Below are 20462 nucleotides of genomic sequence, written 5' to 3' on the forward strand. Positions count from 1 at the left end.
TGCACTTTAACCAGCAACACATATTCAGCTCGGATCTCCAGCATCTGCAGACCTCACTTTTTACTACAAAAAGTAATGGACCCAGCACTGATCCTGTGGAACTCACTGGTCACAGGCCTCCAGTCTGAAAAACAACACTCCACCACCACCCCCTGTCTTCTACCTTGAAGCTAGTCCTGTATGCAAATAGCTAGTTCTCCCTGTATTCCATGAGATCTAACCTTTGCCAACCAATCTCCCATGGGGAACCTTGTTGAATGCCTTACTGAAGTCCATATGGATTACATCTGCAGCTTTATCTTCATCAACCCTCTTTGTTACTTCTTCAAAAACCTCAGTCTTTTCATTCTAAGAATCCCTGCAGAGGATTTGGTCTACTTAGGAGTACAGTTGAAACTTGACACACTCTTTCACCTGTGCACTTCACAATTGGGAAGGGATTAAGCCAATACCAGGTTGAGATTTTGTTTTTAAAACCAGCCTGTTCAGGCAATGTTTTAACACAGTTCAGGAACAGGAGGATTTGAACCCAAGTCGCCTATCCTAAAGGCAGGGATAGTACCGCTGTACTACACGTGAACCCTTACAAACAGCACTAAACATTACCTCAGCACATACCTGTTGGGTGAGTGTGTAACCTGATACCTCTGGTCTTAGGAGAGCCCGCCCCTCTGTGGGGAATTGATTGGTGGGTTCGCACGTCACTCTGTTGGGGAGAGGGTTTCTGATTGGTGGATGGGTGGTGTCAGTCACGGTGGAGGGTGATGAACCCGCTGTGGAAGGGAAGAGTGTAATAGAAGTGGCAGAATGTTTGGAGAGTCAGCAGGCGTTGGGTGTGAGTGAGAACTGCAGGAGCCGGCGGATGCGGATCCTACATTGACCGCGCACACACAGACAGATGCACACTCCCTGTCACCGTGTGGAGCAAATGGCCTGCGGTGCATTGAGAGGCAGTTTGGGCGGGGGCAGCTCGGACGAGCCTGTCTTCACGCAACTCAAACCGGTGAGTCTTCAGTCGGAGGAGCAGGCGGCGGTGGCGATGTTCGACAGCATGAAGAGTCCAGCGACCAGGATGCTGGCGGCGGAAGACCTGGCTCAGGTACGACCCTCAAAGAGCAGCCGGAGGGGAGGTTCTGTAAACTCAGTCTGCTTCACTCCAACACGAGGAAAACTGTCCCCTTCAGTCCTTCGAAACCCAACAGAGTCATTGATATAACTGAGTAAAATTAAATAAACCCACCTTTGCAAAAAGTTACCTTGTGATACTCCAATGAGTTTGTAAATAATGCTACTCGTTTCCACAGTGTATTGGTATCGGCAGGCTTTTATTTTGCTTCTGGTTTGCATCTATTTCCTTTCATGTCCCTAAGTTGTATTTATCAGTTACTCTGGTCTTTTTTTCTTCTTCGTGGAGGGTTAAACGCTGCACGTTTGCCAGGATGAGCGCCTCCCTCCCGCCCGTTTTAACTTTTAATAGCGTTTCATTGGAGTTTGGGATCCGCAAGTGCTGTTTGTTGCGAATGAGAGCGATGACCAGGAGAGGTGTGTAGACACTGCGGGGGCGAATGGCCAGCAGCTACAAGTTGCTGCTGCTGCTGTTGTTGTGGTGATCCTGAAGTCTCTCTGTCGACATTAGACTTTAGCTCAAAAACCCACCTATTGTAGGAGAAAATGAGACAGAAGTTTGTGGCTTCTCTCTTGACTGTGTTTGGACTTAAAGGCATAGGTTTTAAATTCATCTTTTGTTCAACAGAATTGTGTAGACTTGGGTCATAGTATAATTTGTATGTTTTAATTTAAATGAATTTGAAGAAATGATATTTTAAGAATTCCATGACTACATGTCCACTTCCTCCCAGTTACAGGTGGGAGTGGCTGTGTCTTGGAAACTGCTAGCGTTGGAATGGGTAAAGTAATCGGCTGTGTGGTGGGGGCTGCGTGTTCTCTATCCTTCCCCGTACTTGACAATGTGCAGTATGCACCAGGCGTGGGTGAGGATGTGCTGTATTTTTATTTTTGAATTATGTTTTTTTTTGGTCGGTGGGTGAGGGCCGCAGCTGGTTTAGCACTTGCCATGTCGCGTTCAAGCATCTGACTCTCTCCTCGCCTGTGGAGCGAGTCATTGAGACAAGAAAAAACTTCCCAGCACTTTGAAATTCTCCCTGAGCCACTGCACCGAAAATATGCTAACGACAGCTGGAAGGTCTATAATCAGAAAACTCTGAACCTGTGGCCAATCCCAAACTTTGTAACTTTTTCAGGAGTTGATGGGATCTGAATTTGCTGCATAGTTGTTCACTCTCAATAATTGATCAGATTTTCCACGAGTCAGCTGATTATTATCAGCGGGTGGGGGGAAGGATTGCTCAAATATTTGGCATTATTGTGGAGTTTTTACAGATGAAGGGGGAATGTAGCATTTGTATCTTCAACAGCAATGAGCTTGATGAATATTTCTCTGATGACTCTGAACATTCACCAGCCCCAGGCTGTAATCTGTGTCTAGCCATTACCCAAAGGTGTTTTCTATTTAAGACATTTTTGATCTGTTTTGGAAAATATTTGAGCAACTGTTATGCAAATATCTTGTGCTCATGGAATATATAACCTTATTTCACTTCTACACTATAAAGTTGTGATTGTATTTTAATAGAATTTTTAAAACTTAATCTGTCTAATGTAAATTGCACTTTAAATGGTAATTAACATAATCCTGACAAATTATTCCTTCAGTATTTTTGTCAATGGTTATTACAAGGGTGAAACAATATGGGTATATAACCTTTTTCAAACCTTCCTCATTTTCAAGTTTTGTAGTTCAGAAAAGTGGAGAAAATTTGTAACGGAACAAGATGTAGCTGGATTAGGTTGCTGTTGTGAGAGTGCAGTGAAATGTTTCTGGTATGTTAGAGATTGCTGTTAATTCCTAGTACCAGTTTCAGATGACTCTACAAACCTTTCCAAACAAATGAAATTGCTAGATTTCCAAGCAATCAAACGTTCATGTGAATGATCAACAAACCCCTTTTAAAAATGTATACAGTATTGTTGCCAGATATGATAAATGTACTAATTGCTATGTAAGAAAAGCTGCACTTGAGGCATATTAAGTTTGTTCAGTACTATTAATTCATTACTTAATGAAATTGAAAGTGAAATGTAAAGTGTGAGATTGGTAACAATCATGACTCTGTTGTGTAACTCAATTGGCGCTGATGCGGTCTATAAATGCAGTACTAAACCTTTTTCTAGTTCTATTGGATTCCAGCTTCAACAGTGATATGCCCACCATTATTCCACTAAAACCTTTGTCACAACAGTGCTATCAGGGGAATTGGGTTAGCTTTAACACTTCCACTGAGATGCCTGCCATGTCAGGAACAGCCACCAATCTTCAAGTATGTTATGGATTGTGCTTAAGGCTTGCTCAGTGCAAAGCTTTTTCATAAAAAAAATGATTATGAAGGAGAATTTTACCAAAGTTAACCTAATAACTTACTGCAATGTTTGTAAGTCTAGTCATAAGATTTCTACCATAAGTTGAGTCTGTTCAAGGGTACAGAGGAGATGTACAGAGTTTAGTTTCAGATTATATGAATATTGCTTCATGTTGTCATTGCCACATTTTCATTCCAGAATTTGAAGAACTGAAAAACAAAGCATTATTTTGGTGTCAGTGTGCATATTTATGAATTTGAAGTTAACTTATCATAATTACTGTTATAAATAAATGTTTTAGAGTATGAAAAGAAGAGAGCATTTAAAACTCTCAGAGCAAGACAAGTAACAAAAGTGACCAAGAAGGCATATGAGAGGTTTTGCTTTGTTTTCCAAAGTATCAGTAAGAGATGGGAAGTTTTGCTGGAGCAATATAAAACACTGAAGTAGTACCTTCAGCTCTGGTCATTTCATTGGAGGGAGGATGTGATCTATTAGACAGGATCATAAATCTTCTCTGAACCCTAAAAATCACTGTCCCTATGTCAAAATCCTGGCACTTGCTTCTCAGCAACACTAGGTGTACTGCCATTAGATTAACTACAATGGTTTGAGTGTGGCTAACTTCCACCTTTTTTTTCCAAGAATAATTAAGACAGCCAACAAATGTTAACATTGCGAGCAAATTTCACATCCCAGGAAAGAGAAAGTGATCTCAGTAATGTAGAACTTCAACTAGGAGGAAAGATAAGAGAAACTGATGTTTTCTTTTGGAACAAAGTGGTGTGACAAATAATTGAGGTGTTTTTTTTTAAAAAAAAAGCCTGGAACCAAGTGTGAAGGACCATTTTTCAATTAATCAAGATGTCAATAATTGGGGGCATAGGTTTAAAGTAATTGGTAGTAGGCTAAATGGAATTTGGTAGTTACTTCATTCAGAGAATGCCAGTAGTCTGGTATCCACTGTATGGAAGTGTGATGTAAATGGCAAAAAAAATTCTTCAAGTTTTTTTTAAAGAAAGACTGCACTTGGAGTTGAATAAACTACGTGGCTATGGAAGAAGTGCTTGAAAGTGAGCCTAGACTAGATCGAGTTTTTTTGTTCAGTCTTTGTGTTTCTAAATTACATGATCAATCTCTCCTAACAGTTGGAGTTCCAGGTGTGATTATATAACTTCAGCGTGGAAAGTTAGACTTTCAGCAGTTTGCCTTTTACTGTCCTAATGGGGATTTGATTCTTGCCCCTCTTGGAGGCTGACTACTGCAAAGAATTGTGGTCTGGTTCATGAGATCATTTTTGGAAGTTCAAAACTGGTCAACTGCTGTAGTTTAGTGTTTGTACAAGTTTAAAATTCTTAACCTGAATGTTCAAATCTCCCTGTGGACTCAACCCCTCCCCTGTACATCATCCCTTCCAAACTCCAACTTCTCCAAGACCTATTGTTCTGAGGTCTATGTGACCCGTCACTTCCGTTCTCTTATGCACACCATATTTCTGTTTTTCACTATTGGCTGTCCAAGTCTCTTCTAAATGCTTCAGCCCAGTCAGCTCTTGTGCTTTCTCAAAGATGCGCCTTAAAGTCTTTTTGAAACAGAGGCTTCTTGTGGAAGGCTTGACCGTATAGATGCTGTTTCTCTTATGGAAGAATCTAGAACAAGAAGGCCCAAACTCTGAATGTGGAATTGCCTGGTTAAGATATCAATTGAGTTGCCTGTCACTTTTCTTTTTAAATGCTGATGAGTGTGGGCCCAACCTACTCAATCCCTCCATCCCTGAGATTTAGCCTGGTGAACCTTAGACTGCACTGGAGGCAGTCTAGATTTCTTTAGATAAAATGATCAAAACTGTTCATTAATATTCTTTTTAGATTAGATTACTTAGTGTGGAAACAGGCTCTTCAGCCCAACAAGTTGAAAATGTGTTGCTGGTTAAAGCACAGCAGGTCAGGCAGCATCCAAGGAATAGGAAATTCAACGTTTCGGGCATAAGCCCTTCATCAGGAGTCCACACCGAGCCACCGAAGCGCAACCCACCCATACCCCTACATTTACCCCTTATCTAACACTAGAGGCAATTTAGCATGGCCAATTCACCTGACCTGCACATCTTTGGACTGTGGGAGGAAACCGGAGCACCCGGAGGAAACCCACGCAGACACGGCGAGAACGTGCAAACTCCACACAGTCGCTCACCTGAGCCGGGAATTGAACCCAGGTCTCCGGCGCTGTGAGGCAGCAGCGCTAACCACCGTGCCGCCCTAGGTGTGGTCTAAGTATTACCTTTGAATAGTTCTAGCAAATCCCCTCTCTTTTTATAATGCATTCCTCTTTTTTGGGGGGGGAATCAATATTCTGTTTGTCTTCTCTTTTACCCCCTGAATTTGGATGTTGGCTTTTTGTGACTTGTGCACAAGGAGTCCCAATTCCTTCTGTGAAGCAGCTTTCTTCCTTTTTAAATAATATTCAGCTCTTCTGTTCTTCCTGATAAAGTGCACAATTTCCCATAATTAGCAGTGATGCCCTAATGGTAGTATTGCTAGAATTAGTCAGCAGGAGACCCAGGTCATGTCCGGGGCTGTGGTTCTGAATCCCACCATGGCAAACCATGGAATTTGAATTCAATAAAAATGTGGAACTGAAAGTCTACTGACTATGGAACCATTGTCGATTATTGGGGAAAAAAAAACTATCTGGCTCGCTGATGTTCTTTAGGAAAGGAATCTGCCAATCCTTGCCCTGGTCAGGCCTACACATGATTCCAGATCCAAAGTAATGTGGTTGACTCTCAACTACTCATTTAATTCATTATGGACCATCTCCCTCACCGCTTGCTTTCCCACCTGTTTTTTGTGTCAACTGCAAACTTGGCAGTAGTACATTCACTTCCTGCACCCAAGTGATTAATGTGTATTGTAAATAATTATGGCCCTAGCACTGATCCCTGTGGCACAGGTTACAGCTGAAAATACACCCAGTATCCCAACTACCTGTCTTTTTATCGATGGATGCTTCTTATGTAAATCCTGATTCCATAAGTCCATGTCTATAAGCCAGTTCTTGAGATTTTTGGTAAGTCAGCTTTCTGTAGCTGAGGAACGGCTCTGTATACCCCAGTGAAATGAACGTCTTTAGGTAACTAATTTTATTTGCATCTAATAGCTGACTTAGAATTTCTTTCATTTAAATTTCTCAGCTTTTGAACTATTTTTAAAAATCATCTTTCTTAAAGATTCTCATTCAGTATATGGAAGTTAGTTTCATAATAAATGGGTTTTACTAAGCATTTGGGACATGATGACTGGTTCGGTTGAGATTAGTGAAGAGGGGTTCATAGTCCTTCTTCTTTCTTTGACAAAGAGGTAGTAGTTGTTAGACTTCAAACAAATATAAGCATTACAGAATATCTAGCTGATTTATTTTTAAAACGTCATCAGGGATAAATTTAAGTTTTGGATTTGAATCAATCAAAGGGAAAGTATATCTTCTGTCATGATTACTATTCAGGACCTGTATAATATGGCTTGAATAAACATTTCTGCCAATGATGTTCAAGTAATTAACAGATTTAACTAAAGGTCATTCACACAACTGTGTGCAAAGATGACTTAGTAAAAGCAACATGGAGAAACTAATCTAATTGGCATTGTGGTAAGAAATCGTATTGAGGGAATGCTATTATAAATGGTATTTGAATGTTTGCCCACTTTTTGCTATTCCTTTCTTCCTTCTCCGCTCAGTGTATTCCATTCAAAGTTATACAAGCAAGTTTGACAAATATCAGATGTATTTTTGTGTGATTATACTCCAATTTTTTTTTATTGAGGAAAAGCTTTTGAACTCTTCTTCTAAACAGCAAAAACTTGAGCTGAAATAATCAGAAGGGCAAACATTCTTGTTTAGTATCAACTGTAACTGTATTTCTGTAATTCTTGTATCCAATATTGGGAAGGGGCTCCTTTTACACTTGTGGTAAATCGCACCTATATTACATGATTATTATGCAGTACTGAAATGGGTTGTTCCACAAGATAGCGAAGCAACACTTCCAGATACTAATTTAGTAATCACATTTTTTCTGTTCACAATTAACATAAATTCTAATTCTGTAAAAGACCAGTCATAATTTTCTCACTGTTATAACGTGCCTAGATAATTCTGTTTTTAAATGTGTTTCTGCATCCTTTTATCTTTGTTTCAAAGTTGTTTACTTATTGGAATGGAAAAAGACAGATGAGCAAATAAGCCATTCAGGTAATACTCAACATTTCTGGTTAAAGGTGAACTTACAAAGTTTTTTTTTTAGTAATCCTTTGGTCATTTGAAAATTTAAGATCATCCTATCTTCTGATTTTCCTCCTTCACCACCCATTGGTTAGGCCACTTTTAGAATATTGCATTCAATTCTCACCTCCCTGCGATAAGAAAGACGTTGTGAAATTTGAATGGGTACAGAAAAGATTTAGAAGTTATTAGGGTTGAAGGTTTTGTACTATAGGGAGAGGCTGAATAGGCTAGGGCTATTTTCCTTAGAGCGTCAGTGGTTGAGTGATGACCTTGAAGAGGTTTATAAAAATAAGGGGCATGGATAGGATGAATTGCCAAAAAATCTTTTTTTTTTCCCCTGGGCAATGAAGTCCAAAACTAAAGCTTTAGAGTGTTGGGGAAAGATTTAAAAGGGATCTGAGGGCAATGTTTTCACACAGAGGGTGGTGCATGTCTGGAATAAGCTGCCAGAGGAAGTGTTGGAGACTGATACAATTACAACATTTAAAAGGCACCTGGATTGGAATATGAATAGGAAAGGTTTAGACAAATATGGGCAAAATGCTGGTAAATGGAACTAGATTAATTTAGGATATCTGGTTCAGCATGGATGGGTTGGACTGAAGGGTCTCTTTCCGTACTATGCATTTGACTCAATGACTCACTAATGCATCAGAAAGCAGTCTTAAGTGAGATAGAAACGAAAAACAGCTAATGTTTTGGTTCATGTAGAGCAACAATAAACACTTAGGATTTCCTAAAACTGTCCAAGATAAAATTAATCTAACAAATTTCAGGTCAGTTAAAACTGCAAAATTTATTTTTACCTTTTTAAAACCTTTATCTCTGTCCATCACTGCTGTTTTACATGGCCACTTTTTATGCCATGCCTTTTACCCATGATCTCTATCTCATTCCAGGTGATGTTTTTTTTTTAAAGTACATATGACATTTAATAAACAACATTATCAATTTGTTTGAGTCTCCAAGATATTTTTTTTAAAATAGAATGTGGAATAATGGGATAAACTGGATTGCTTTTGCAGAGAGCAGATGCAGACCTGAGGGGCTGAGTGGCCACCTCCTTTTCTGCTTTATTGTTCTATCATTCTAAGATTTAAAAATACTTCTAAGGCTTAATGAAAAGTGCAGCCAAATGTTCTTTTGTGACCCCATGAGTTTATAGTCTATTAGTTCATTCATCATTTTAAATTATTCTTCCATTGTTTTTGTTCCTGCATCTGTATCAGCTTCATTAAACATTAACTTTGACATGCAGTAGTATTTAAAATACAGTTTATGGCATTTTTAAGTGACTGCACCTGGATAGATAAGTTCATTCTGTAATCTGAATTGTTTGCAGAATTGACACTTATACCAACTCTTCCAACTATATCTTAAGAGAAAAAGTTGGAAAGGTGAGCAAACAATTGTTTTTTATTTATCGTTGCCTGTTCATACTTGGCAAAGTTGTACATGTAAAATTCACTGTTCAGGAAAAAAAATGTTAATTTCATCCTACATGCTATTTTCTGGTTGGCTTTTTATATAGAGAAAATGTGAGCTTTGTTGAATAGTGAAATATGTATTTTCAAAATGGATTAGCATTGAGATACAGCTATCACACGATGAAAGATGTTTCGTGGTCTTATTTGGGAATTCCTTTTTAAACATCTTGCCTTGAAAGTTTATGCCAGTTTGCTGCAGGTTAGATGTCTGCTTTGATTGCATTTAATGGAAGAACTGCTGTCATATGTTTGTAGCAGTCATTAAATAATCTCTGTAGGTGTGATTTTTCTTTTTTAAAAACTAGTTGCAAATGATATTCTTCTGTAGTTATCTTTGAGCATTTCTTACATTGCATAGTGAAGGGACCGGCAATCTAACTTGGCACTAATGTCCTTTTTAAATGCTGGTTCTTAAGAATGATTTAAGTACATCAGATATCTCTCTTCAGATCTAAATTTCAATTTAAAAATGCTATTGTTTGTTATGGAAAATCATGTTATTAGAAGTAGTGCCTATTTCCATTAAGGTTGTTTGTAAAATACAAGCAGACTTAACATTACATTCACAGAAGGTCTTAGTGACTTGGTCTGTCAATATATCCTTTTGAGAGTTTAAGGTCATAGCTACCCATCAGCTTATGAGCAGATTCCATAGTATTAAATTGCCAATTACTATCACTTTTTTTTTCTTCACATGCTGGGTTTTGCATCCACAAGTATTTCTGATATCATTATACTGATCTCAAATTCTTAGTTCTACTCCAACCAAGGCAAAAGCAGTTGACTGTTTATTCTGAAATCCCAGAGAGTGGTCACTTCATTATGGTTTAGATTTTGCTTTGTGCTTCTGTGACTTGAAAGTTAACTTCCCAGTATTGGTTTAGAAAGGTGGTTGTTCAGATTTTACACGTAGCTTTGTACCAGACCTTGATGTAGTGAACCTTCAGTTTGAATTGATTTCATTCCAAGCACACTTTTTTAAATATATATTTGTTGTGCATTTTACTGACCACCATGACAAAGGCAAGTTTCTCAACTAACACTGGCAATTTGTGCATAACTGTCTGCAGTCAGTAGCTCGTATAGTCCTGTGCTATGCGCAATTAGTCAAGTGTGGTGATTCCATTCTACTCTGATGCTTATGCTTCTAAATTCCCTGAAGTGGCTTGTTAAGATCAGAACCTTGAACTCCATGATCTAACAGACACCAGTCAATTTCCTGGGACTCTATAGCAGTGCTGCTTTGTCCAGAAATGATGCTTGGCATTGTGGGTTACCTCTTTTTTGAGGTGTGAAGATTATGGTTAATACGTAGTCATTTCTGTGCCACCTAAATTTTGATACAGAATTCTCCAGTTTAAGTGGAGGAAATCTTTTGACTTAAGCCCAATGTGTGGTTAGAATTCGTAAAACCAATTCCAGACATTTTTTTTTCTTTTAATGCTGAGCCTGTTTTTCTGGTAAGACCTTTTTTTTAAATCAACCTGAATTGATTCAGCTTTAGTTAGTCCAATGAAATCTGACCTGTTTGTGTGATAGTGAATGCATACTTTCTCTGAGAAATGGAATTACAAATAATAGGTTTTTGGTGATCAAAGCTTCTTAAACTTTATTTTTATTTGTTGTAATGTGTTTTGCGTACAATTCTTCTTTTACACAACTATTTTAGATAGTGTTCAGTCTAACTTAATTTTAAGAAAATTTGTCTGTTGTTTAATTGGAAACTGAATTAGCAGAATGTCTGTCTGCTAATTGACAAAGCAATAATTGCATTACTTTAGCCAAGCGAAGGAACAAGGGCAAAGCTAGCAATATAACTTCCCAAGTACTCAGCAAGATGATAATTCAGATCTGTGTTGCTTGCTGGCTTTTGCATGCCCTAGTCATGTTGTTTCATGAGTGAAAGGAAAACTCAAATTTGTATAGCGCTTTTCAAGACTACCAAATTCCTCAAACTACTTTGTAGCTATCATCACTGTGGCAGTGTAGGTAACAAGTGGCACAAGATAAGGTAGGTTATTAGACACTGCCACCACAAACTAGCCAATGAGTTAAGACACTAAGGATTGTTATCTACTTGAGCTTTTGGTCAATATGTAGCTACTGACTGACTGACACCAACTTACATTTAAAGCAACTTGAATTTATAAAGTACTTTTCTTCTAATATAGCTAAACATCGCCAGCAGCTTCTTAGGAGTATTATCAGATGACTTTTGACTCTGAGCTGCATAGAGACATTAGGACACGTGCAACACAGCTATTGACAGTGAAGATGACTCTTTCCCTTTAGTGAATTTGAGTTGTAAGCAAAGCAGTCTTCAGAAATATCTCTCACAGCTGCAACTCCCTCTGTCAACCATTGACCTGGGCACTTTGGGTGCTGCATCATTTTCCTAGAGGTTCCATTTCCTCCATCTGCACTGATTCTTGCCAATTGTTTTGTTTGTACCCAAAAGATTATTTGGAGTGGCTGAAATTTGACTCCATTGTGAGCTACTTGATTTATCATTAGATATTACACTACATTAATTTTCCCAGCAGCAGTCTAACACACCCCTCTCCTCCTTGCTGTTTCTCCTTTTTTTTGATAAACTTCTGGGGCTCAGTTGACGCCTGGGTCTTGATGTGAATACCTAGATTCTAAACCTGTTGACGAAAGAAAAGCTTTCAGAATTTATAACAACAAAAATAAATTCTTTTAACCTCTACCATGGAGGTGAAAATCAGTTTCATTTCCAACAGGATTAACTGGAAGACTACACACGACTCGCAACGAATGATGTTCATTTTCACCTCTGTGTAGTCTAATGAATTTGGTAAATAATCAGTGTATACTGTTACAACATGCATACACACCAAACTCTTGAATGTTAGCTAGACTAAGTCTTTACTGGCCAGATGATATCCAAGTTAAATGGTTGTTTATTGAAACTTTAATCCTCTCAGCATCTGAGATCACAGCTGCTCTGGCATGGTTTTGATTTGCTAAAGTATTAAGGCATTGAATGACTGTGTACCCCAAATCAGTAACTGCTTCAAGCTCCAACTTGGTAGTGTTTTTTTTTAATAATAGGCTTCTAAACTGCTGTGCCTTTTGTCTCCTCCTGCGCTTCATTTTAAGGTTGGTAGTTCACCAGCGAAGCCAACTTAGATGTGCTTTGTTCTGGTACATTTTAAAATTGTTTTTAAAATTTATTTTTCATCTTTATTACTTTTTTATGCAGACGAGATGTGAGATGGAGAAGTATTTATCTCCCCAATCACTGCCAGCCCCGGAGGTGAAGAAGTATAGGAGGGACAGTGCTTCTGTGGTGGATGAATTTTTCCAGGATGAAAGAGCCTCCCCGTACAGCGTCAACATCAATGTGATTCTTCCTGACGTCACTTACCTGCGAACTGGCCTGTGTAAGCTGCAAAGATCATCCATGGTTCAGTCCCAGTCTGAAGCAGTTACTGCTTTTACACAGGCAAACAGGACCCTCACGACCCAGTCTTTACCAGAATTCACCAGCGTGTTTAACACCTCACAGGCGACAGATGTCAATGCCACTTTTATCAAACAGGAACTGCCCTCTCCTGAAATGCATCTGCCTGCATCCCCACAGCAAGGTCAGTTGTACCAGCTACTAAGCTCTCCAGACTTGGTAAGCATTCCTGGTAACACTTCTCACACACAAGGCAATGTGGCATGTATGGGAAACCTTACCAATCCTTCCGTATCGGCAGGAATGACAGGCATGAGCACACTCTGCACGGTACATCCACAGACAGCAGTGAAACACTTCCACTCTATCTCAACCGGCTCGTTTGTGCCAGGGCAGTTCTTCCCGCAACAGCCCACCTACCTTCCACCTTCTCCACCAAATTCTGAACCCGGAAGCCCTGACAGGCAGCCAGAGCTAATGCAAAACCTGACACCACCACCATCATATGCTGCCTCTATTGCCTGCAAGCTGGGCTCGCCCACAGCAGCCCATGCTCTTCCAGCAGCGCTGCAAGTAGGACAACAGAACACTCCACTGCCCAAATTCAACCGACGAAATAATCCAGAGCTAGAGAAGAGGAGAATTCATCACTGTGACTTTCCAGGTAATCCCTTTTAAGATTGTCCTGCATACATATTACATTGTATTACATAAAATATACATCACAGAAATGGGTCTTTAGCACAACTAATCTTTGCCAGTGTATATGCTCGACTAAAGCTATCTCCCATCTTATTTCACCTTTCAACATTTTTATCTGTTCCTCATGCATTTATCTTGCTTTGCTTTTAAATTTCCCCAACTAACTCCCTCTAATCCTTGTGGCTGTGAGCTCTACATTCTTAACTATCCCCTCAGAGTAAAGAATTTCCTGTTCAGAACCAGCTTGTATTCATGGCCTCTGGTCTTGGTAGCTGTGATGTGGAGGAGTTGGTGTTGGGCTGGGGTGAACAAAGCTTAAAAATCTCAACATCAAGTTATAGTCCAACCTGTTGGACTATAACCTGGTGTTGTGATTTTTCACTCTGGTTTTGGTGTCATCCACAAATGTAAATATGTTTTTTTTTTAATGATTTCATTACTTTATAGTGTGAAAACAGGCCCTATGGCCCAACAAGTCCACACCTACCCTCTGAAGAGCAACCCACCCAAACCCATCCCCCTATACCCTAACGCTATGGACAATTTAGCATGGTCAATTCACCTAACCTGCACATGTTTGGACTGTGGAAAGAAACCGGAGCACCCACAGAAACCCACGCAGACACAGGGAGATTGTGCAAACTCCACACAGAATTGCCTGAGGCAGGAATTGAACCCAAGTCTCTGGCGCTGTGAGGTAGCAGTGCTAACCACTTTAGATATAATAGCCTTGGCTTTTATTTCAGAAAGGAGTTTAAGTTGAGATGAGCTAAATAAAACAGGAAAGATAATCCGTGCAATGCTTTTCCAAATAGTAATTAAAGTACAATTGTTTTGGGAGTCTGTTCCTTGAAAAATTGATGAATGTCCTTTTAATGGTCGTTTTGTTTTTGTTAATGTTAGCCAATAAATCTATTTGAAAAGGATTTTCTTGGCAAATAGCAAATGGGATTGGGATAACATTATAGCATGGATGAATTGTGTGGTTAACAATTTTGTTGGTCAGGTGTTATTGCTAAAATGTAAATATACACATTGATTTCATTATAATTTGGAGACTTCCACTGAACCACAAGCTATACAATGTGGAATTGCTTGCAGGGAGGGCTAAAATCATTCCTAATATGGCATTCAGATTGTGTTGTAGATTTTTCTTTTTGGGTAGTAATATTGCTGTAGCAGGTTAATAGCAGAAGGGGACTGAAATCAGCCTAAATTTTGCATACTGACGATTTGCTTTAGTTCTTAAAGGCATTTAGACACTTTATGAAAAGAAAATTGTGTTTGGACTCTTGGTGCCCTTATATTGCTTGCATTGATGGTTTTATTAAATTATATCTTGTAAAGGGATATTGGATTGTGCTAAATCTGTGATGTAATCCTTTCTGCTAGGAGATGTGAAATTGACTAAAATCCTAACTCCTCTTAGTTATGCTGAGCAGGTGTAAGAATGTATAGAGATTGCACACAATAGTAACTATCCTTGCCTATTTATGACCCTTAGTTTTGGTCTCCCTCTTCCCTGCATGAAAGCACCTTTTTACATCTACCTAGCAGACCCATTCTTAATTTCAAAGATCTTCATTGCATAATTCCTTCTAAATGAAAGTCCTTTTTTATTTTATCATTCTATTTCATTTGGTTTTTTTTTTGAGAGGTTGTATTGTAAGGAGTGTGGTATTGTTTTTGTTTTATTAACCAGTTCAAATATGTCATGACATGCCTCTAGAGAAGATGGGACTTGAACCCAGGTCTCCTGGTTCAGACACTACAATTTTGCCAGTAGTTACTAAAAATGTTCTTCTAATCAGTTTGTACAGATAAATTGTACCTCCAGAAAGATGGCAGTTGAACCCAGAAGTAGGAACACTACAATTATGCTCTTGAAAAAAAAAAGGTACAGGAGCAAATTAAGCCATTCAGAGGTACCATTTCAAGTCCAATATGTATGTTCTTTAGGTAATGTGGAACTTCACAGAGACTCTGTGATGACGTAGTTACTTGAATTCCTCCCTGTTTGCTACCTTGTGCAATGTTCATGTATAGTGGGCATGCCAGGATTGAGTTAAAAGGGAGCAATGTTTTCTCTTCTGGAAACCCAGTGCCCTGATGTATGTTAACCTCAAGTACCCTCTTTTTAATTCGGTAATTATTGGGATTTTGCTGTTAAGAGACCAATGAATTGGCAATTATTATGAAATTGAAGAAAGTATTTAGAATAATGAGCATACATTCCAAGGAATATAGTGCTGTATTGAAGTGAACTGTTAATGCCTTGGGCATTTATCCTGTGGTTTCATCTGTTAATTCAATGATAGCTCCTCAGTTTTTATGGATTGTGGGTATCATTATCAAATCCACCATTTTGTTGCGCACACCAAAGCGGTGTGGTGATCCACCTCCTCCAGCTGCTGCATTCCAACTGATCAGTAGAGTGTGCTTTTGGTAGGGAGCTCCAGGATTTTCGATATAATGCCAGTGAAGCATGAATAATCTGGCATGGAGGGGAGCTTGCAGGAAATTGTGGCAAAATGGAATACCATTCTGCATGCTTAATTGAATTCTGAACATCTGGGGATTCAGCTCAGCAAAGTTTGTTAACACAGCTGTTCATGGAGCTGTATTTTTCTTTTCAGATGTATGAATAGTCAAGTTTCATTTTTGAATGAGTTTGTTTGTTTGTTTGTACAGTTTTATGAGCACCTAAGCAACTTTCCAATGTTATTACAGTGCTCAAGAATTCTGTACTGAGTAGGTGAAAGGAGTTGTATGCATAGGTACAAAGTGAAGGGGTGAAAGAGTGTAGAGATTTGACAGATGGTGCTGGCTGGAGGGGTTTAGGGACCATTCAACCCATCTATAATTATCACCATCCCAGTGAATAGAGATGGGCCTTCAAATCTGATTGGGATTCTGGAGCCTTTGTTTTTCTTTCCACAACATCAACTTTTAGTTTGCTGTAAATTTAGAGCAAAGTATTCCATTCTTTCACGTTCAGTTCTGCAAGATTTTCTTAAATAGTCTGCAGTGGTTTTTGTTGCACCACCGATGTCTGTCTGAGTCTATGGAATTGACTAACATTGCATCACAGCTTGCTAGTGACATAAATCACTGCTCCAGGAGTTTCAACACTGTAAAGCATCTACGGTATCCAGGCAGATTTATTAATTGTACTGAACTCCATCATTAGTGTTCCTACACATGCAACAGTTATATACTGAAAGTTTTACATTTGCAGGTTTTGTTGTGGTTTCCCAAGTTTTTTTGTCACTTTTTTTCGAATTCGTAGTGGCAGCACTTATTCTCTTGTCAGGCTTAAGTAATAAGAAATGGTCTCCAGTTCTCAGAGGACAGTCTGCAAAACCAGGATTTGCTGGCTTATCAGCAAGCTGTTTTTTTTTCAACCTGTGGGAACAAGCAAAGACATCAAGGATTATCTCATTCACCCAGAGATATCCAATATGGATGATGATGCTATTACCTTGCCTCTATCATAAGGAACAAATTATTTGACAAACTAATGAGACTGAAAGCAGAAAAGTCACCAGTATCCAAGAGTTGTAAAAAGATTGGAGGCATTGGTAAAGAATTGAAAAACTCATTGGATTGCAAGAGGGCTCTAGTAAATTGCAAAGCCACTAATGTGACACCACTATTTAGGAAGGGAGGGAGATAGACAGCAGGAAACCTATTTGCTTTCTTGTTTTTTCTTTTGCTTTCTCATTCTCTCTTCACTCTAGTCTGCTTGCTAAAATGTTGCAGTGAGTAGGCAGCTAAGGAGGAATAAAAGGCTTTGCATATTCTGATTCCAGGGATGGCAGATCACCGGGAACGTTCACAAATTAAATTACAAGATTGCTGTGTGAAATGAAACAGTAGTGTTTCATGTTGGTGATTTATTTACATGTGTTGGTTGCCAGGCTGCAAATCACGTGCACATCTTTGTTTCTCCATCACCCCAGTCATAATCAGCTTGGTTTGGTTATACTAGTCACATTTGTGGTACTGTACCTTCAACTTTCATCTGTGGTTCAAACCAGGCATTTTTACCATGCTGGTAAACTAATTAAAAGTGCAGGGTTACCATTGCTTTTGTATCAGAAAGGATCAGGTTTCCCTTTTGAATGATGAGTGTAAAGTACAGGCTAGCATCTTAAAATTCAGAGTTGCTCTTTTATCTGAGCGATGTTGCCAGGAGGAAGCAGAACATTGCAAGAACACTTGAAGCTAGTCGTATAAGTCTTTCTGCTTTGGGACTTCCCATCTCTCTGCACAAATTGGTAGAACAGAAAATGATAGGGGAGAAATGAAAGTTGCCTGCATTGTTGCTTTTGTTGGATTTCCAATTTAAACATTGCAAAAGGATGTGATCAGCAAGGCAACAGATACCTTTTTTTAAAAAAACATGTCAATTTGTCATCTTTACTCCTTGGATTAAGTTGCCATTGAGTTTTAATGGAAAACAAAATATGAACTATGCCATAACTGGAAATTGGGTGGCATCAGTTTTGAACTTTTCCTTTTAGGTTGAATTTGTAATTGCAGCTTCGAAATTTGTTCAGAACCAGAATGATCTAACTTATTTGTGACGGTGACTGTTTGCCAAGATTTAAATCTCTATGGCATTCTTACCCTAAAGTAGAAGGTTGAGGAAAAGTCCTTACATGAGATGAGAGCCTCCGAGGCTTCAGTGCAGTACAGAAAGAAAGCTGCATTGCCAGAGGCGCCACCTTTTCAAATGGTGTTAAGTTACTCCATCCCTCCTGTCTCGGGTGAATGTAAGCGATTTAATCCACTGGAGGAAACAGTGGAGTCCTGTTTGGTGCTCCTACCGGCATGTAACTCTGTAACCCGCTTTAGGCCCTTCAAATTTGTGGAAGATGTGCTTTGAAAACCAGCTTCATCTGCTTGCATTAAACAGTGACTACATCAGAATCTTATCTTAAAAACCAGCTTGTTCTTCACTTCACTTCAAGAATAAAAAAATAACTGAAAAGTTTCTCCCATATTTCCCATTTTGGAATTTGTTTAAAAATCTTTGTTCATGTACCTTGCTATGTTTTGATATTTAACATAGAAAGTAAATGCACACATTTGTGGTTAGCTCACCATCAGTGTGCTGCAAGCTATTCAGTCTGTTGCAGTCATGAGCAATGTAAATGGGCAGTCAATAATACACATGAAAACTGACAGACACTATAGGATCAAGGTGGATAGGCAGGAGGATGGAAAAAGACCACAAGCCAGGCAGCATCAGGAGGTGGGGAAGCATTTCGGGTGTAACCCATCTTCAGGACTGGAGGTGGGTATAGGAGGAGTTGCAGATAAAGGGGGTGGCAGAGTCAGGGTGGTGAAGTGGGGATAGGTGAAGGCAGGTAATGGGTATGATCTGGCTGGTCAATGTGAAGAACGAATCCGGTTGATGGAAAGGACTGGGATGGGGGGATGGCGGCGGGGGTGGGGGAGAGAACGTGAAGGGAGGTTATTTGAAATTTGAGACCTCAGTTTTGAACCTTCTGGCCTGTAGGCTGCCTAGGTAGAAAATGAGGTGGTGTTCCTCCAGTTTGCGGTTTGGTTCGTTGTGGCAATGAAGGAGGTCCAGGATGGTCATGTTGGGAAGGGAAATTAAAATGGGCATTGACTGGGAGGTCAGGTCAGCCCCTGCAGACCCAGCTGAGAAGCTCCGTGAACCGTTCCCTAAGTTTACATTTGGTCTCCCCGATTGTAGGGAAGACCACATCGGGAGCACCTGATGCAATAAACTAGGCTGGAGGAGAGGCAGGTAAACCTGTGCCTCACCTGGAAGGGCTGTTTGGGGCCCTGGGTGGGGGTAGGCTGGTGGTGTACCAGCAGGTTTTGCATCTTTTCTGGCTGTGGGGGAAAGGCACCTTGGAGTTTGGGGGGAGATGGTGGGTTGAGTGGTGTGATCCAAAGGAACTGTTCTTGCGGAAGGCGGAGAGGGGTGGGGAGGGGAGCATGTTCTTGGTGGTAGGGTCTAGTTGAAGTTGGTGGAAATGTTTTAAGGATCAAAGTGGTCTAGTAGCTAAGTGTGTAACATTACCTACCATAAAAGACATCAGAAATGACTTCCAGACTAGTCTGACCATTTGGCATCATGGTAGCTCACACATCTACCAACACACGTAAACAATGACTAATGGTCCAAAAGGATTCATTAAATACTACCAGCAAAACTAACATAATTTACAAAATACCATGCAAGAACTGGCTTTTTTTAAAAAAAACACTGCATCGGACAAACTAGCTGAAACTTGCCGCCAGGATACACTAACACCAACAAGCCACCAAAAGGCACGACCCACTATCCCTAGTTTCTATACATACAGAGAAAGAAGGGCACCACTTTGATTGGGGCAACACACATCCTAAGACAAGTGAAACAAAGACATGCATGAGAATTCTTAAAGGTACGGTATTCTAACCAGAACTCCATCAATTAACACATTAATTTAGATCCTTTCTACCTTCCCTTGGGGAAAAAAACAGAAATGACATCACCCACCCTAAGAAACCAAGACTTATGACCCCCCTCTCTATTCCATACCACTTGCGCTTCACACGATACGCACACTGATGTTACCTAGTATGGTCACTAGGTCTGAAAACAAACCAAGCTTAAAAAGCTTGCTTGCATACTTGTAGTCAACCTGAGCTACAAATCTTCAATCGCTAGTGTGTAACAATATTCTGTGTGTAGATGAAACGTGCATTTAACCTTCTAATGTTATGTTTTCTAGGTTGTTCTAAAGTGTACACCAAAAGTTCCCACTTAAAAGCACATTTGAGAACTCACACTGGTAAGACTTTCTTTAAAACCTACTGTTTACTGCTCTTAATATCTTATGAAGGTATTTGGGTTTAAAATAGAGATAGCTGACATCTGAACTTGCGTTGTTTTGATGTTTGGCATGTTATTTGAGGACAGCCCTACAGCGCACTAGGAAATGAGCCACAATGCCAGAAATGCTGGTGTGTGTGGTCTACATAGACCCAGGGTGTACTTTGTTTTTTAAAAATCAGAGCAGCATTTCATTGGATGAAACAATGGTGTGCACCAAAAGGAGATTCATTGCTTAAGGTTTTGGATGCTTAAGCCTATAGTA

At 39.6% G+C, this 20462-nt stretch overlaps 1 protein-coding gene across 2 annotated transcripts in view; it reads left to right on the forward strand.

The window, feature by feature from the left end:
* The first annotated feature begins 772 nt into the window (after positions 1-772).
* Positions 773-20462, forward strand: part of LOC132816390 (Krueppel-like factor 5) — a 32472-nt gene continuing 12782 nt past the window's right edge. The window contains exons 1-3 of one of the 2 annotated variants that reach the window (XM_060825888.1): positions 773-1099; positions 12436-13300; positions 20097-20156. In XM_060825888.1, coding sequence (XP_060681871.1) covers positions 899-1099; positions 12436-13300; positions 20097-20156 — 1126 coding nt within the window. In that variant the 5' untranslated portion in view covers positions 773-898. Of the gene's footprint in view, positions 1100-1520; positions 1543-12435; positions 13301-20096; positions 20157-20462 lie in introns of those variants that run through there. The other variant, XM_060825889.1, reaches the window with a different exon arrangement.

The sequence above is a fragment of the Hemiscyllium ocellatum genome, chromosome 6 (genome assembly GCF_020745735.1).
Source record: "Hemiscyllium ocellatum isolate sHemOce1 chromosome 6, sHemOce1.pat.X.cur, whole genome shotgun sequence".
Lineage (NCBI taxonomy): Eukaryota > Metazoa > Chordata > Chondrichthyes > Orectolobiformes > Hemiscylliidae > Hemiscyllium > Hemiscyllium ocellatum.